The following is a 14,166-nucleotide window of genomic DNA, read 5'->3' on the forward strand; positions in this document are numbered from 1 at the left end:
AGGGCTTTAAAAATGCTCTGAACCTCTTATTCACCTCATCCATTTCTTTGAAAAACACTGGGTGCTGATAATTTTTATTCTGAATGCAAGATGAGTTCTGTAATTTCCTTGCTTTATTAAAGGACTTGCTGTCCCATGGAGGTCCCATTTACATTTTTTTCCATATGTCCTAAGGAGAAAATCAAATGTTAAAAAAGGATACACACAGAAATATGTCAGTCAGGTGTAACCATGCTTAGAAACTCCCAGAAAAGTGGAAAAGTTTCCAGATTGTACTGTTTAGCCTGACTTAATAATTCCAGAAAATATGCTATATCAGAGTGAGTTTCTGTCTTCTGCAGCAAGAAACATCCCCCATATTGAAGGGAATGTGATAAACATGAAATCAATTAGACAATTTAGTGGCCCTGACTGACTTTGAGCTGGAGCAATCCCTCTGCAGGCTGAGCATTACTCAGAATCAGAGGCTGATGTAGGAGCTTGAGGGAATCCTTCTCATCTGTCTGCTACCAAAAGGAAATTTGAAAGGAAGACACAGCAGGCTACATGTGGCATGCTTTAGTCTGTATCTTCTCATATTAATTATCTGAGTCAACAAGATATATGACAACCTGGTTATTTCCTTAATCAGTTATGGGAGCTATTTAAATCTCTTTGCTTTTGAAATCAACATAGATAAGTGTAGTCACTGAAAAAAAGATTTATTTCTTCCAATTTCCTCCAGCATCCCATCACCACTCCATCTCATCATAGTTCACAATAGCTGATGTTGTCCAGACAATAACTGCATTTTCTGCTTTCAAGGTTCAGCTAAAGAGCACTGCTTATCCAGAAAGGGCAATTCTTCACAGAAATTGTATTAGAAAATCTCTAGATTTTCAAGTTGTCCAAAACTTGAAGTGTTGCTGCATACTACAGCTGATATTATTTTAGTATGCATCTCACAATAGTAGAAATTGATATTAGCAACTTGAGAATGACAGGTTTAAATTAGAAACTGAGTTTAGGAGTAGCATTGAGATTCTCAATTGACAATGTGGCTGTAATAACCAAACAACAGAAGAGAGAATAAATGTAGATGTAATGCCTGTAAAAAAAAATTGGACCTGAATTTTTAAAGTTTCAAGTTCACAGTAGTGAGTTTATTAAACATAAAAGTAGTCAGCTGTTTTCTCCATCAGAGCATCCTACTGATGGCTTGTATACATAAATATTTTCTTTTATGTGTGGAAAATGCTTGTCTTAATGGACATCTATGTCACTCTTGACTAATTGCCTCCCTGACCTGGCTTATAGTCCTCTTAGACTGTCTTTGCCTTGCCTAGACCATTGCTTAGGTTTATTGTGTCCTTGGGTTTATTGCTGTGACATTTGTAGACCTCTGTATAATTAATTTCAGTGGAACATGATCTCCAAAACTTGCATCCAGAAAGTGACAGAGAGGAAAAGAAGAGGCGATGGTTACAAATAAACATTGTTTCTGTTGTGCTTGCACAATGTGGGGCACAAAAGACAGGTTACCTGAGTCTCCTGTTATTTGCCAGCCAGCATAGCCAGCCTGTCCTTGGAATAAGAAATGCTTCACTAAGTGTATTCAAAGCAGCTGCTTTTTACAAGAATGTCAGAGTATATCAGATGCCTTGGAACAGGCTTAGCACCAGATCCTTGAGATGTAGCTTTTGGCTTACCATTGTCTTACCCCAAAGATGCATGTCTGGAGCTATTCTAATGGGATAGGAAAAGGTACAGTAGTGTGGAGACAATATTCTCCTTTTTGTGCTTAAGCATGGATCTAGTCTGTTGTGCTTTATTAAGAAAAGCAACAGTTTATCTACTAGGTAGTATTCTTTGAAAAACTCTTTGCAAGAAGATTACCTCCCAAATATCCACAGTCCTTCACAGCCTCTGTTTTTCTCTGCAGACTGGGGCTACAAGGTACTGGTTTAAATTGTGAGAGCATGACTTGAAGTCATGTAGAGAATTCTTGGTTTTGTTTCCTCTTGGTGAGTTAGATTGTTACATCTTGCCACCTAATTACCTTTACTATTAAAACTTATTAAGTTCTGCCAAGGAAGCTAAGCATAAGCAAAATAAAACAGGATCATCTGGTTCTTCTTTGCACAGGGGTAACTTGTCAAAGTCTTGGCAGAAACTTTGTAAAACCACATCACACGCAAAATTAGGTTCAATAAATAGTAGCTAAAACTAGATTTTTTTTTCCCTTGCCTTGATAAAATTGTACAGTTCTTTCAGTTTCTAATTTTAGCTCTATGGTTTACAATAAATATCCTGAAAGCTTTATTTTAAATTTTTCTTGAGTGGAGGAGGTATAGTTAATGCATGTGTTCCTATTAAAAAATCAGCAAGTGAGAGATGCTTATTATTTCCTTGATTGTTAAGTGTGTGTTTGCAGTGTTGCAATCTTCTGGGGTCTTGTTAAATGTGTGAAGAAAATCAGGAATTTATTGTCACTCAGTCCCATGTCAGTTCAGAGGATCTCAAGGCATTTATTGCTATATAATGACTAATAAATGTAATCTGTTTAAGTTTACTTTGTAGCCTCCTAAGATTTTAAAAAATGTTTTGTTTTATTTGCCTGTGTGGGTTTTTTTATGTTATCCTTGCACTGTGTATCTGAACTTTGGCCTTTCTGTAACATGTTTTGTAATTAAGTAGTCTTAACTGGCATTTCTTGCTTTAAGGACTTGTATTGTGTAGAGCATAATGTCAACATTTTTGCAGGAAGTATAAAACTGATGAATATCTGAATAAATTTATTTTCACAGTAGTTTTGATCATAGATTCTAATGGTGCAGTGGGTGCATACTTGTCTAATGTGTAGTAGTAAGACAGAATCCAGATAAATCAGTAGTTGGCAGCATCCTTGAATGCATTTTAAGTAAAGCCTTTTGTTAGTGAAATGAGAAATGCCAATTCATGCACCATTGCAACAAACTTTTTTCCTCTGAATACTGTAAAATGCTATGTGGAAAGTATTCTTTTTCCACTGCCTGCTTTGCTCCTTTTTTTGGATCCAAGAATCACAAATAAGTGGAGTTCTTAACAGCATGTTGAAGCTCTGGAGAACCCCTGTGGCAGGGCTGAGGACAGGTGTGTCTGGGCAGGTGGGCAGTGCCAAACCAGAGCAATGCAGTGCTGCTGGGGCAGTTGTACCTTTTTTTCCCTGTAAAGACCAGAGATTCTGCTGGACAATAACTGTTGAACAGTTGTCTCAGTAAGACTTTTTCCTTTAATGGAAGATACATTCAGGATTGTACATGTAGCCCAGAGAGTTATGTGCTGTTTCTCTGTTTTCATTTTAATTTTCTTGCATTAGACCTCAGTGCTTTGCCTCTCTCATTGTTTGAGCATGGAACTGAGTCCAGGAGACTTGTTTTTACATATAAGGAAGAATGAAGATCTTGCTCTGTGCCTCTCAAACTTTTCACTCAGTTGCTGGAAGCCCACATGGATAAGATGCAGCAATTGCATCCCTACATATCAATGGGTAATAGTGAAAGGTAAGTGATACTGATAACAGCTAAAACAAGTCGTCATAACTCCTACTGCATTATGAACTTCCTGACAGCAAGTGTTTGTGAGCAAAACTGTGTAAAAATGAGGGAGAAAGCAGATATGCCACCCTGTGTCCTTTGGGCAGTCAAATTGCTGTATGTTAGAATATGCATATAGGTCACTTCATGTCCTTGTGGTGCCATTGTGGTGCCTTGCTTATATGACCTCATTGAAAATACCGCATTACAGCTAAAACAGAACATTTTAATGAGGGTGTACTGGATCACAGAGGCTGCAGTGAGTTCTGCTGGCTACTTCATCAAACAGGCAATAGACAAAAATGCCTTTATGCTCTGGTCCTGTACTTACATGCCTGAGTTAAACATGTCCATAAGTGTTTGTGTGATGAGAGCTTACATCAACAAGTTTCCCTCTGCAGTGCTTGACCGGTGTTTTTTATTGTAGAGAGAAGTAAAAGGGAGCTCAGTTTCCTAATGGATTTGGAAAACAGATGACTATCTCAGGATCTTCATGAGTTGTGAGGTGGTCCTGATACTTGAAATACTGAGGCAGGGCTGGTCTTCTGTAACATGGTGCTCCAAGGAAAAGCTAGGCACTATGTTTTTGCCTGCTGGTTGTTCTGATTTCCTGAGCTTCTCAGGGCTCATACTGGTTCATAGTCTAGATCCCATCTATTCCATCCTCTCTTCCTCTGCTCCCCTGGTTGATTTTGTCTCTTCTGAATTTCAGGATCTCCTCCCAGGCTTTCACCTCAAGTAGCAGGTTCTGGTACTGCTTCTTTATCAAGTGCTTAGGTGTCGGCAATAGCTGGCTAGGAGACAAATTCATGAGTTAACTTCTCTGTGCCCTAAACATAGGCATCAGCTCAACGTCACTGTGTATTATGTATTTTCCCCATGGACCGAGCAGCTAACGTGCAGGCGCACAAAATGGATCTTCAAAAAGAGAAGACATTAAATAGTTCACTTGGACAGCTTATAAGCAACATATGACCCAGAGTAGTATTGATAAAACTGCTCAGATTTGGAATTGTGATTGTATGAACACTTAAAATTATCAATAAAGATTTTGAAGCAGTTTTGAGTTCACTGAACCCTCCCACTTGATTAACCAGTGATTTACACATATATAATGACTTTAACTGACTTAGAGGGTAATTTATATCACAATGTGCATGATATATGGATCTAAATAGACTAAAGAGGGGGGGGAAGGGACCATCTGATCTCTAGAAAATTGTCAGCTGTCAGAGGGGCTCAAGAACTGTTTGAAAAATGTGTTTAGAAAACCATAAGTAAATTTCCTAAATTTTCTGTGCTTTCTGGATGGCATTCTCCCTGGGTACATATTGCCCAGGAAAAAAGGTTAGGAAGTCGAATTTTTTAACTGGCTAGTCTTTTTAAGTATTTCTAGGCCTTTCAAAAGGCTTTATTTTTATGAACCTCTATAGTGGGTTTTGTCCTGATCTTCCCAGTGCTCACGGACTATTGTTTTTTGCAGCTACAGGATGGATATGGCGATCCCAACACCCCAAGGTCCAAGTTCAAACATGAAAATGAGAGTGTCATTATTTGGGAGCAGCAGGGTTATATTTAGGACAGGTGTTTAAAAGCAGACTTACCTACATACCCAGTAGGTTTTGTAAGCATAATTTCCTTGTGCCCCTCTTTTATGCTACACAAACAAGTTATTGACCAGAAGAAAAACACTTCTGTATATTCTGAAATTTATACACGTGAACTTCTTCAATAGGACGGCTCATGCATACAGATTTACATAAAAGCACAGGCATTTGTGGGATCAGGGCTTCACTTTTAGGATCCCTCTCCTACCTGAGAGGGAAAAATCCTGGAGATATGTGCATCAAAGAAAGTTGAGTGCTCCAGAAACTATAGACAACAACTGCAAAGGCAGTTGGAGGATCTCTCGTGTTCCCCCTTTTCTTTGTTGGTTGGGTTTTGGTTTCAATTTTTAAAACTGATTTTTTAAAATGTATCTATTTATTTGTTTTTAATACTGTTGCTTTGCAAATTAAATGCACCTGTAGCAAGCACAGTATTCAACAGCTCGATGGAGAATAGACCTCCGATCTAGGGGACTTTCAAAAATTCATCCTCTGCTGGACCCTTCACTCGTAGTGTCTCCTGAGGCGCTTCTTTGTCAAGCGCAGAGACGAAACCCGTTCCCGATGTGACTCCCTCCGGCGCGGAGCCGGCGCAGCCCGCAGGGGTCAGTGCTGCCCCGGAGAGCGAGCGGGGCCGCGGCCGCCGGGACGGGCAGCCGTGCCCAGCGGCGACGGGGACAACCGCGGGGCGCGGGCCGGGGCAGGGGACATCGCCAGCGCCCCACGGCAGAGGGCAGGGAGCGCCCGGCCCCAGAGCGGGCACGCCGGTGGGTGCCGTGCCAGGATGCGGCGCGGTGCCGGGGCCGGGCAGGTGCCGCCCGCCGCTCTCCGCCCCAAAGGCGCCCCGGGGGAATCCTGCCCGGCGGCCGGCAGGAGGCGGCCGGCGCTGCCCGACCGCCGGGTCTCTCTTCTCTCCATCCCTCCGCCCCCGACGGGGAGGAGGCGAGCGCAGCCGGCGCCCCCCCCGCACGGCCGCGGGCAGCCGGGGAGCAGCGCAGCGCCGGCCGGGCACCGCCACCGCCACCGCCGCCGCCGCCGCCCCGCTCCGCCCGCAGGCTCCGCGGCCGGAGGGAACGCGCTGGCCGGGCGGGGACCACCCCCACGCCCCGGCTGCGGCGGCCGAGAGCCCTTCCCCGGCCCCGCTCCTGCACACAAAGGGGAGGCGCGGAATCGTGCGCGGACGGGGAGGAGGACGAGGCGGGTGGGCGGCTCGGTACCTCCCCGGGGCGGCAGCGGTGGGGGAGCCGCCGTGACAGCCGGGCGCGGGCGGGGGCTGTACCCTGGGATCCTCCCTAAAAAAGCCGCCGGGTCTTTTTTCCCCCCTTTCCCGGAGAGAGAGCCCGGCAGCCCCGTCCAGGCTGTTGGGCAGGATGGCGGCGGGCCGCCCCGTGGGGCTGGGCGCTGCGCCCTAGCAGCCGCCGGGCTCCATCCGCGCAGCCGGGGCGCGGAGTCGGGTGCGGCCCAGACCCGGCTGCGCCTCAGCCCCTCTCCGCCGCCGCCCGGGGCTCTTCTCGCCTCCCCGCCCCGTCTTCGGCCATCGCAGCAGGCATGGGCTGTTTCTGCGCGGTCCCGGAGGAATTTTACTGCGAAGTTTTGCTCCTGGACGAGTCCAAGCTGACCCTGACCACACAGCAGCAGGGCATCAAGGTAAGCACGCCGGCAGGGCTGCGGGGTCGCGATGCGGGAGAGCCCGCGGGGCTGCCCGGCGGCGGCTGCCTCCCGACTGCGCTGCGATAGCCAGGAAGGGAGCGGCGGCGGAAAAAAATGGGGTTTCGGGAGGAATAACGTCGTAACTTTGCTTACGGTCGCGCAAAGGACAGATGGATCAGGGTGTCGCTCGCCGGTGGGGCAGACGGTGCTCTGGAAGGCTTCACCTCGAGATAGTGACTTAAAACGAGCAGGTGCCGACCACCCCGGGGCACTCGGGACGCTCGGCGCAGAGGTATTGTTCTGTACCTGCCAGAGCAAGAAAAGAGAAGGCGGCTGTGTGCAGGGTGTGTTGCGCGCCCGTGTTGAGTCATTCCCCGCTCCCTCTGCCTTGGGCCGTGCCCGCCTGGGACGCGCTCTACCGGGAAAGGCCGGGGGCAGCGGAGCGGGGCGGGAGCGCAGCAGCTCCCGAGCGCAGAGCGAAGGTCCAGCCGCCTCCCCAGCCCGGTGTCCCGTGGCCCGGCCGCTGGGAACAGCTCCTGCGCCGCTGCAGCACGCTCGGCGTGGACGAACTCTTCAAAGTAGTCATCTGCCAAGCGCTAATGAGCCCTGACAGAGCTTGTGGAAACTGAGATTTTTCTAAAGGCCCTTAACTTGGTCCTGTTTGGTTAAGCGTGATGACAACTGATAGCATGTCGCAGACACTTGAAGTCCTTGTTCGAAGAGCCACGGACATGAATTTATTAGCAACGTAAGAACGTGGTTTCAATGTCGGATTGTTGGATCAGGAAAAAAAAAACCGAACAAAAAACCAAACCAACCAACCAACCAAACAAAAAGACATTTGAGAAAGAGAAAATACATTCAAAGAAAGAAATTAGTTCTTCTAAAATTTATTGTTGGAAAGGGCTGTCCGATTTTACCTAAGACATCCAAAGAATAAAATTCTGTATGCCTTTGTGCTTTAGCTTGAATGATGGAAGCTTGGAGAAGCAACTGTAGAAAGGAGAATCTGAAGGAGGTTAGTGGGGAGAGGGAGTTTATATTTAATGATATATTTTCAACCGTAATCAGTGGTATTACTAGGTCTACGTGTATTCAGCATTATCAAGCTTTGCTGAATCAACTGCCTGCAGATAGGCCCATAAATCCATGCTTAGCACAGAGGAATAAGCAAATCACGCTGCAATGACACTGGAATTCAGTACCTGTGCAGGGTCTTTGAAGTCTAAGTTTAGACACTTCTGCAAAGCCTTACCTTTCAATGTGCAGATGTGGGTGTGTATATCATGCACGCTTTTGTGCAGTAAACATGCAGTCACAGAAGTTTGTTAAAAGTATAATCTGCAAAGATAGTTAGTCTAATGAAGCTAAAACCTGAAAGTGAAGGGTTTGTGCAGTGTCTAATAAAAATTAATGTCCCATGGGAAAGAAAGAGTCTGAAGATGTAACTTCTTTCCAAGAATGCGTGACTTGCAGTCTTGGGAACTGTCTAGTTTAAGATCAGGGTGTGTTTTCCTGCCATTCTTAGTGTGATCTGAATGTGGTATAATGCTAAATATTTCATCCCTTCTACCTGCTCCTTCTCTGTCTGAAACTCAACCACAGAGCAGTCATTAAATCAGTTGGAACAGTGTGTGGATCTGGCGAGAAAAGTACTAGTTCATTAACAATTTGGCATAGGCACTCACACTGCACAGTGGGAAACCGTAGGGAAGGGAGAATCTCCCTTTTCGTAGCAGCCTGTCTTCTGTGTTTTCTTTTTCTTTCCTTTGTTTTAAGATATAGTTTGTACACGGCGAAGCCACACCCCAGCACTGTAGCTTCACGAGCCTTTGAAAACCCAAGGTGAGGAGCTGCAGAGCTCTCTCCCAGGCTGTGTTTTAAACCATGGAGCCCTCCCTTGCCTCGGTACCCACAGGAGTGTTTGTGCAGCTGTGCGTGAGGAGCAGCTCCTGCCCAGCTGAAGGATGGCCACTGCTTTGCCTTTCGCTGGGTGAGCCTTCAGCTGGACCTTTGTGCTCTGCTCCACTTCACAGCTGGAGGATGGCAGAAATGGCTTTTTCAACACAGTCCTGGCTTCTGTCATTTTCAGCTGCTGTTGTTATTCTACAGCTTTCCAGGGATGTTCTGTTATCAATTATTAGTGAAACAGAACATAAAATTTGTCATATTCTGGCACGCTTTGTTATTTGGTACTTTACCCTTGAAATACAAATATTTTATTTTAAATTTTTTGAAATGCACTCATGTAAATGCAGAGAATTTTATTTTTATTTTTTAAATTTTTTTAAATTGGCATTTCAGCTTTGGCACATATGTATAGTTTGTAAAAGTTCATATAGGTTTCATTTTAAACTAACATTAAAAAAAAAACATTTCCTTAGAACTACAGATTCTGGATGGGATCTTCCTTTTGTCATCTTCACTTTTAATTTGGTTCAGAGATACATGGGACACAAGCTTTTGGTCCTCTTTCACATATCCTGAATTGTTACAGGACCAACTTTGTTCTTTTATTTTCCCTCAAGCAGATGCATGTCTGTTAGAAATAAAAAACACAGCTCAACAGCTTTTGGCAATTTATGTACTTGCTTGATATTAGTGGGTATAAACCTGCTTGTTTTGAAGGGTGGAAGGCAGTGCCCTGTAGGAGTCCGAGGCAAGTTTGTTTCTTCGGGGAATTGGATATGAAGTAGATACTTGTGGCCAGTGAGTTTTGAGGATGCATTGCTTACTTTGTATAGTGGTTATTTCTGACTTGTTATGCTTGGCAGCAGCTCTACTTATCAAAACATGACATTTTTTAATTACAATTTCATTGACACATTCTTCATTCTACAGTGGGCTTCAAATTGTACTTCATATTGAAACAATGAGCAGAGGTAACAAGACTGAGACTTTGAGTGTAATTTAGGGATACTTTTCTCTGTGGACTTCAAAGAGCTTGTTAGGGAAAGAAAAAGATTAGTTTTCTTCTGGCTCTCAAGTGGGGAAGCTGAGATGGAAAGAGGTGAAATGGCTTTCTCAAGGTTGTAAGGCAAGGAAACAACTTTCCTTTGCTGTTGGGGGGATAGAACTGACCATTCTGCCATGGGCCATGCTGTCTGGAGGGGGTCCTGCGTTGCTGTTCTTCCTTTCTGTCTTTGTGGTTTAAGGTTAGAGCACTGCTCTATGAAAATGTGTAAGCTGGGTGTACAGCACTGAGGCTTACAGGAGGCTGATAAGAGTTAGGTAATCAGGAAAGGACATCAGGAGTCTCATAATCTTAATTTTTATGTTTCCTTATAGTACATTAACATGCATTGAGATAAAAAAGTGATGGCAGTTGTTAGTCCCAGAAATTTTGGGATGGAAGAGGCTATTCGCCACAATCTCATGCTGCTTTCTAGTCAACATGCATGGCCTCAAATGGGGACAGCTTTTCCTCTTAAAAGGATGTTCAAGTTTCCAGTTAGGAAATGGGTTTTTGCTAAAGATATGGTAAGAATGAACTACCAGCTGAAAATAATCCCTTTTCCAGGACTGCTAATTTGTCTTCTCTTCACACAGACTAAACAATAACTTAGGCATTTTTATGGTACAGCACCAGTCGTAGCTCATCTGTTGATGTTGCGAGACATGTCAGAGGTCTTTTGACATGCTACCTGACTGAGGGGTTGTGGGCATTACATATTTTGGCTCTGTTGAGAACTGAGCTAATTGTCCTTGTAAACAGTGGTGTGCCTTATTGCACAAATTTGTTTCTGGAGATCAAGGAAAATCTCTGTGGGCCCTTAAAAATAATGCCTTGAAACCTATTGGCTATCAGCTCTTTCATAAAGAGTGCTCATCTTGAAAAGTGTGTGTTACAGGAATCTAAGAACCCTTTTTTCCCCCACCTTGAAAATAGTATTTAAGGGAGATATTTGTTTTGTTTTTTCTCTCCTGAAGAAGCGTCTGTGTCTCATGTTTGCATCTCTTTGGTTGGAACAAAGATCTCAAAAAAAAAATTATCTACTTTTGCAGTGAAGAAGCTCTCTAATTAGTCTTAAGCCATCTGGTCATTGCACTTTTGAAGTGCTCCTTGAAATTCCTCTCTGAGCACAGTTTTTATGTTCTGTTTAGACTGACATGTGTGATGGGCCATCAGCAGTATTTCATTAGAAGAGAAGTGATGAACAGGAAAGATACACAAGGTATTCCTGGGAGAAGTATATGTTCTGTAATATTATTTTATTAGGTGGTACCATTTATCACTGGTGGCCAGTGATAGTCTGGCCATCATACCATTTACTTGATGATTTACTGAGAATTAAGCAAATGATGGCTAAAAAAACCCCCTAGCCCTCACCTCAAAAAAAACCCCCAAACAAAATAACAATAACAACAACAACAAAACAAACCAAAACCCAAAAAAAACAACAAAGCAAAAAAGCAAACCTGAAATAGAGAGTGACTGATATTAGGAACTGTGTTAACTAACTGGACATGTAAAAAGCATGAGTGGGTTCATCAGAATATTATACATATTGTGAAGATACTTATGGAAAAATTGACCAAAGGATTCAGTATGATCTACAGAAGTAGGTGAGCGCATCATTTCTTAGAAAGTTTTCTGTGGATTATTATGGTATTTTTCCTTTTTTTGTGTGTGTGTGTTTTTGTTTGTTTGTTTGTTTTGTTTGTTTTTTTTTTTTCATTTTTGTTCAGTTTGGGGGTTTTTTGTTTGCTTTTTCCTTTGTTTTGACTTTTTTTTTCAGTCCCCAGTGAAGCTAAATAGTTCCAGACTTCATGTCTTTAAAATACAGTGCGTACAGAAAATATAAAATTTTACACTTTTACAAGTGCACTTTTACATCAAGCTCTATTACCTGGAGGTCCACCAAGGAGTCAGCCTGGGAATGACAGGGATCTATTTTTGTTTCCCAGTGAAAATACTTAATGGATGCATTTGATAGCAGGAAATAGAATCCTATGAATAGAAAGAACTTATTTTATTTTAATTGAGAGTTAGCATTAAAATCAAATTGGTAAAATTTGCTGTTAATGTGGAATGTATTCTTTATGAAAGTGATTTCTGCTGGTTTATTCTTCTAAATTTTTCTAGGAAAGGAAACCATCTTTTTTGTCAGTTTTCTAAAATTTTCTGGTTACACTACTTCAGAAATCTGAAAAATCTTTTTAAAGGTAGATTGCAGTTGTTTTCTACTTATGGTATTTTCACCACCTACAGGAATTACTAAACTGAAATATCAGAGTTCAAGCATATTTAATCATATTTTCCTCTGCCCTCTTTGCTATTGATTAATAAAGAAATAATTAATTGATAAATATTTCAAGGCCGATTCTTCTTGATATTCTGCATATTGATTTGAAAAGAATAGTTAATAAAAATTGAGTTGATTAAAAGAACACAATCTCAGTCTCATTTCAACCTTGTAATATATTTTCTTTATAAAGCAACAGTTCTGCTATGTGTACATATTTTGCATAGCAGAAGGAAAACTACACAGACAATGTAATCAAGTTCCAAGTGTGAATAATTTTTTTTAATGCTGTTGAATCCCTGTATCTAAGTATTGTCTGTAGCAAAATAACAAAAAAAAAAAGTTAAAAAAATGTACATTACTGATAATCCCTTCCATATCAGAAAGGTGCTGGTGCTCCTTAAAGTTCCTTTATGGGTGTAAAATGGTCATCTGATTGCACACTGAGGACCAGATGGTTTATATGAAAATTTGAACTATTTCAGTCCTCCAGAAATGGGCAGAAACAATGCACAATTCTAGTTTACAGAGAATGAAAGGAACAAAATGGCTCATGAACGCTGCTATTAACTGCAGCGTTTGTGATCTGCAAAAATTTGTGTCACAAATTTGAAATAGATTACTAACTTCTTACAATATCTTTACAGATGAGGCCAGCGATCTTGAATACCCCACAGAATAACCATAAAATAAATTAACAGTGAGACACTTTATTTTCCCTAGGTTCACTTAAGTAAATTAATGAAACCAGCATGACAACAAGAAGTAAATCCATTAACTTCTAAATGGAGTTATGTCTTGGTGAACCTGAGGTTTGAGCAATCATATTGTCAGAGGTGTCTGTTCTTCTGTTTTCACTGAGCAGTAATTTCATAATAGGACCAGGGTACACGTAAAGTATGAGGCTGCTTTTTTTTGGTACAGTTTTGGGTTTATGTACCTTGGATCAAGCATTTCTTATATTAAAATATTTTAGTATAGTTAAATACCATCTCTTGATATGTTATTCATTTTAGTTCCTGAGAATTCTGAACTAAAATTCAGCTGCAGAATTGCAATCCGTTCCTTCAAAAAAGAAAACTGCTAAAAAATCATCACATTGTATGGGGAGAAATCTTGAAGAGACTGAATTGAAAAGGTGTTTCAGAAAGAGAATGTTTCTAGAAGCTAAAATTTTATGTCACTTCATGCTGTAAAAATATCTGTTTTCAAGATGATATTGAACACATATGAGGAAAAGAGAAATTAGGTATTGGTCAAATGGCATCATTATTAATATCTGCATTTTTGCTAGAAAGATGAGAGAGGACTTGCCAGTCTTTTAAATATTTTTAAAATTTATTTTCCCAAAGGGGATTTAATTTTGTAATGATAGATCAGCTATATTACCTTAACTTTTTTCACAACTGATATATTTGAAAGTGAATAATCACATTTCAGTATCTGGATTTAATTTTGCAAACTGCATTTTTAAATGCACATTTTAGTTGCTGCTTTCTGATCAGATCTTTTGCTTGCTGCATACTGATTTATTTGCGGAGTTTAAAATGAAGGTTGTCATTTCAGTATTGATCGAACTTTTGTTCCCACTTCTTCCATTGCATCCTGAGTTGTGGATGGCTGAGCACTGCAGGCACTAAGGTCAAAAGGACATGCTCGAGGTCAACCCGTGCTATTTATTCAGAAGTGGAAAGCCAATAGAAACATTGCAAAATGAGAGCTCTGCTCCTTTGGTTTTGCTGCAGCATGAAGAGGGGAACCTGCCTGTTTTGCCAAGTGGGAAACATGCTTTATCTGCTCTCCTTGGCTTGTGACCACAAACATTGATTTCTGTGAAGGGAAGAGATCTGGTAGTTCTAGCCGTTTCCAGAGGCAGGAAAAAGACACCTCAGAACTTCCTTTGATTTGATATACAAACTGTCTTTATTGAAAGTAACAACCAAAATTTAATATACCCGCATAGGCATTTTTGATCATTCTAGATGGAAATCCCTATTGGGCTGAATGTACCATTAACCTATAGTACTAGGGTATTTATGTTGAAGTTTGGTTGTTAGATGTCTCAGAGGTCTGTAAAGATTGCTTTTTGAGAAGCCTTTCTTTCCTCTT

The 14,166-nt window shown here is 41.9% G+C and overlaps 1 protein-coding gene across 2 annotated transcripts in view; it reads left to right on the forward strand.

The window, feature by feature from the left end:
* Window positions 1–6,629: 6,629 nt before the first annotated feature.
* The window catches only part of EPB41L4A (erythrocyte membrane protein band 4.1 like 4A), a 119,343-nt gene continuing 111,806 nt past the window's right edge, over window positions 6,630–14,166 (forward strand). For both annotated transcript variants that reach the window (XM_058044287.1, XM_058044288.1), the window contains exon 1: window positions 6,630–6,808. In XM_058044287.1, the coding sequence (XP_057900270.1) occupies window positions 6,710–6,808 (99 nt within the window). In that variant the 5' untranslated portion in view covers window positions 6,630–6,709. The remainder of the gene's footprint in view (window positions 6,809–14,166) is intronic.

The sequence above is a fragment of the Melospiza georgiana genome, chromosome Z, assembly GCF_028018845.1.
Source record: "Melospiza georgiana isolate bMelGeo1 chromosome Z, bMelGeo1.pri, whole genome shotgun sequence".
NCBI classification, from domain to species: domain Eukaryota; kingdom Metazoa; phylum Chordata; class Aves; order Passeriformes; family Passerellidae; genus Melospiza; species Melospiza georgiana.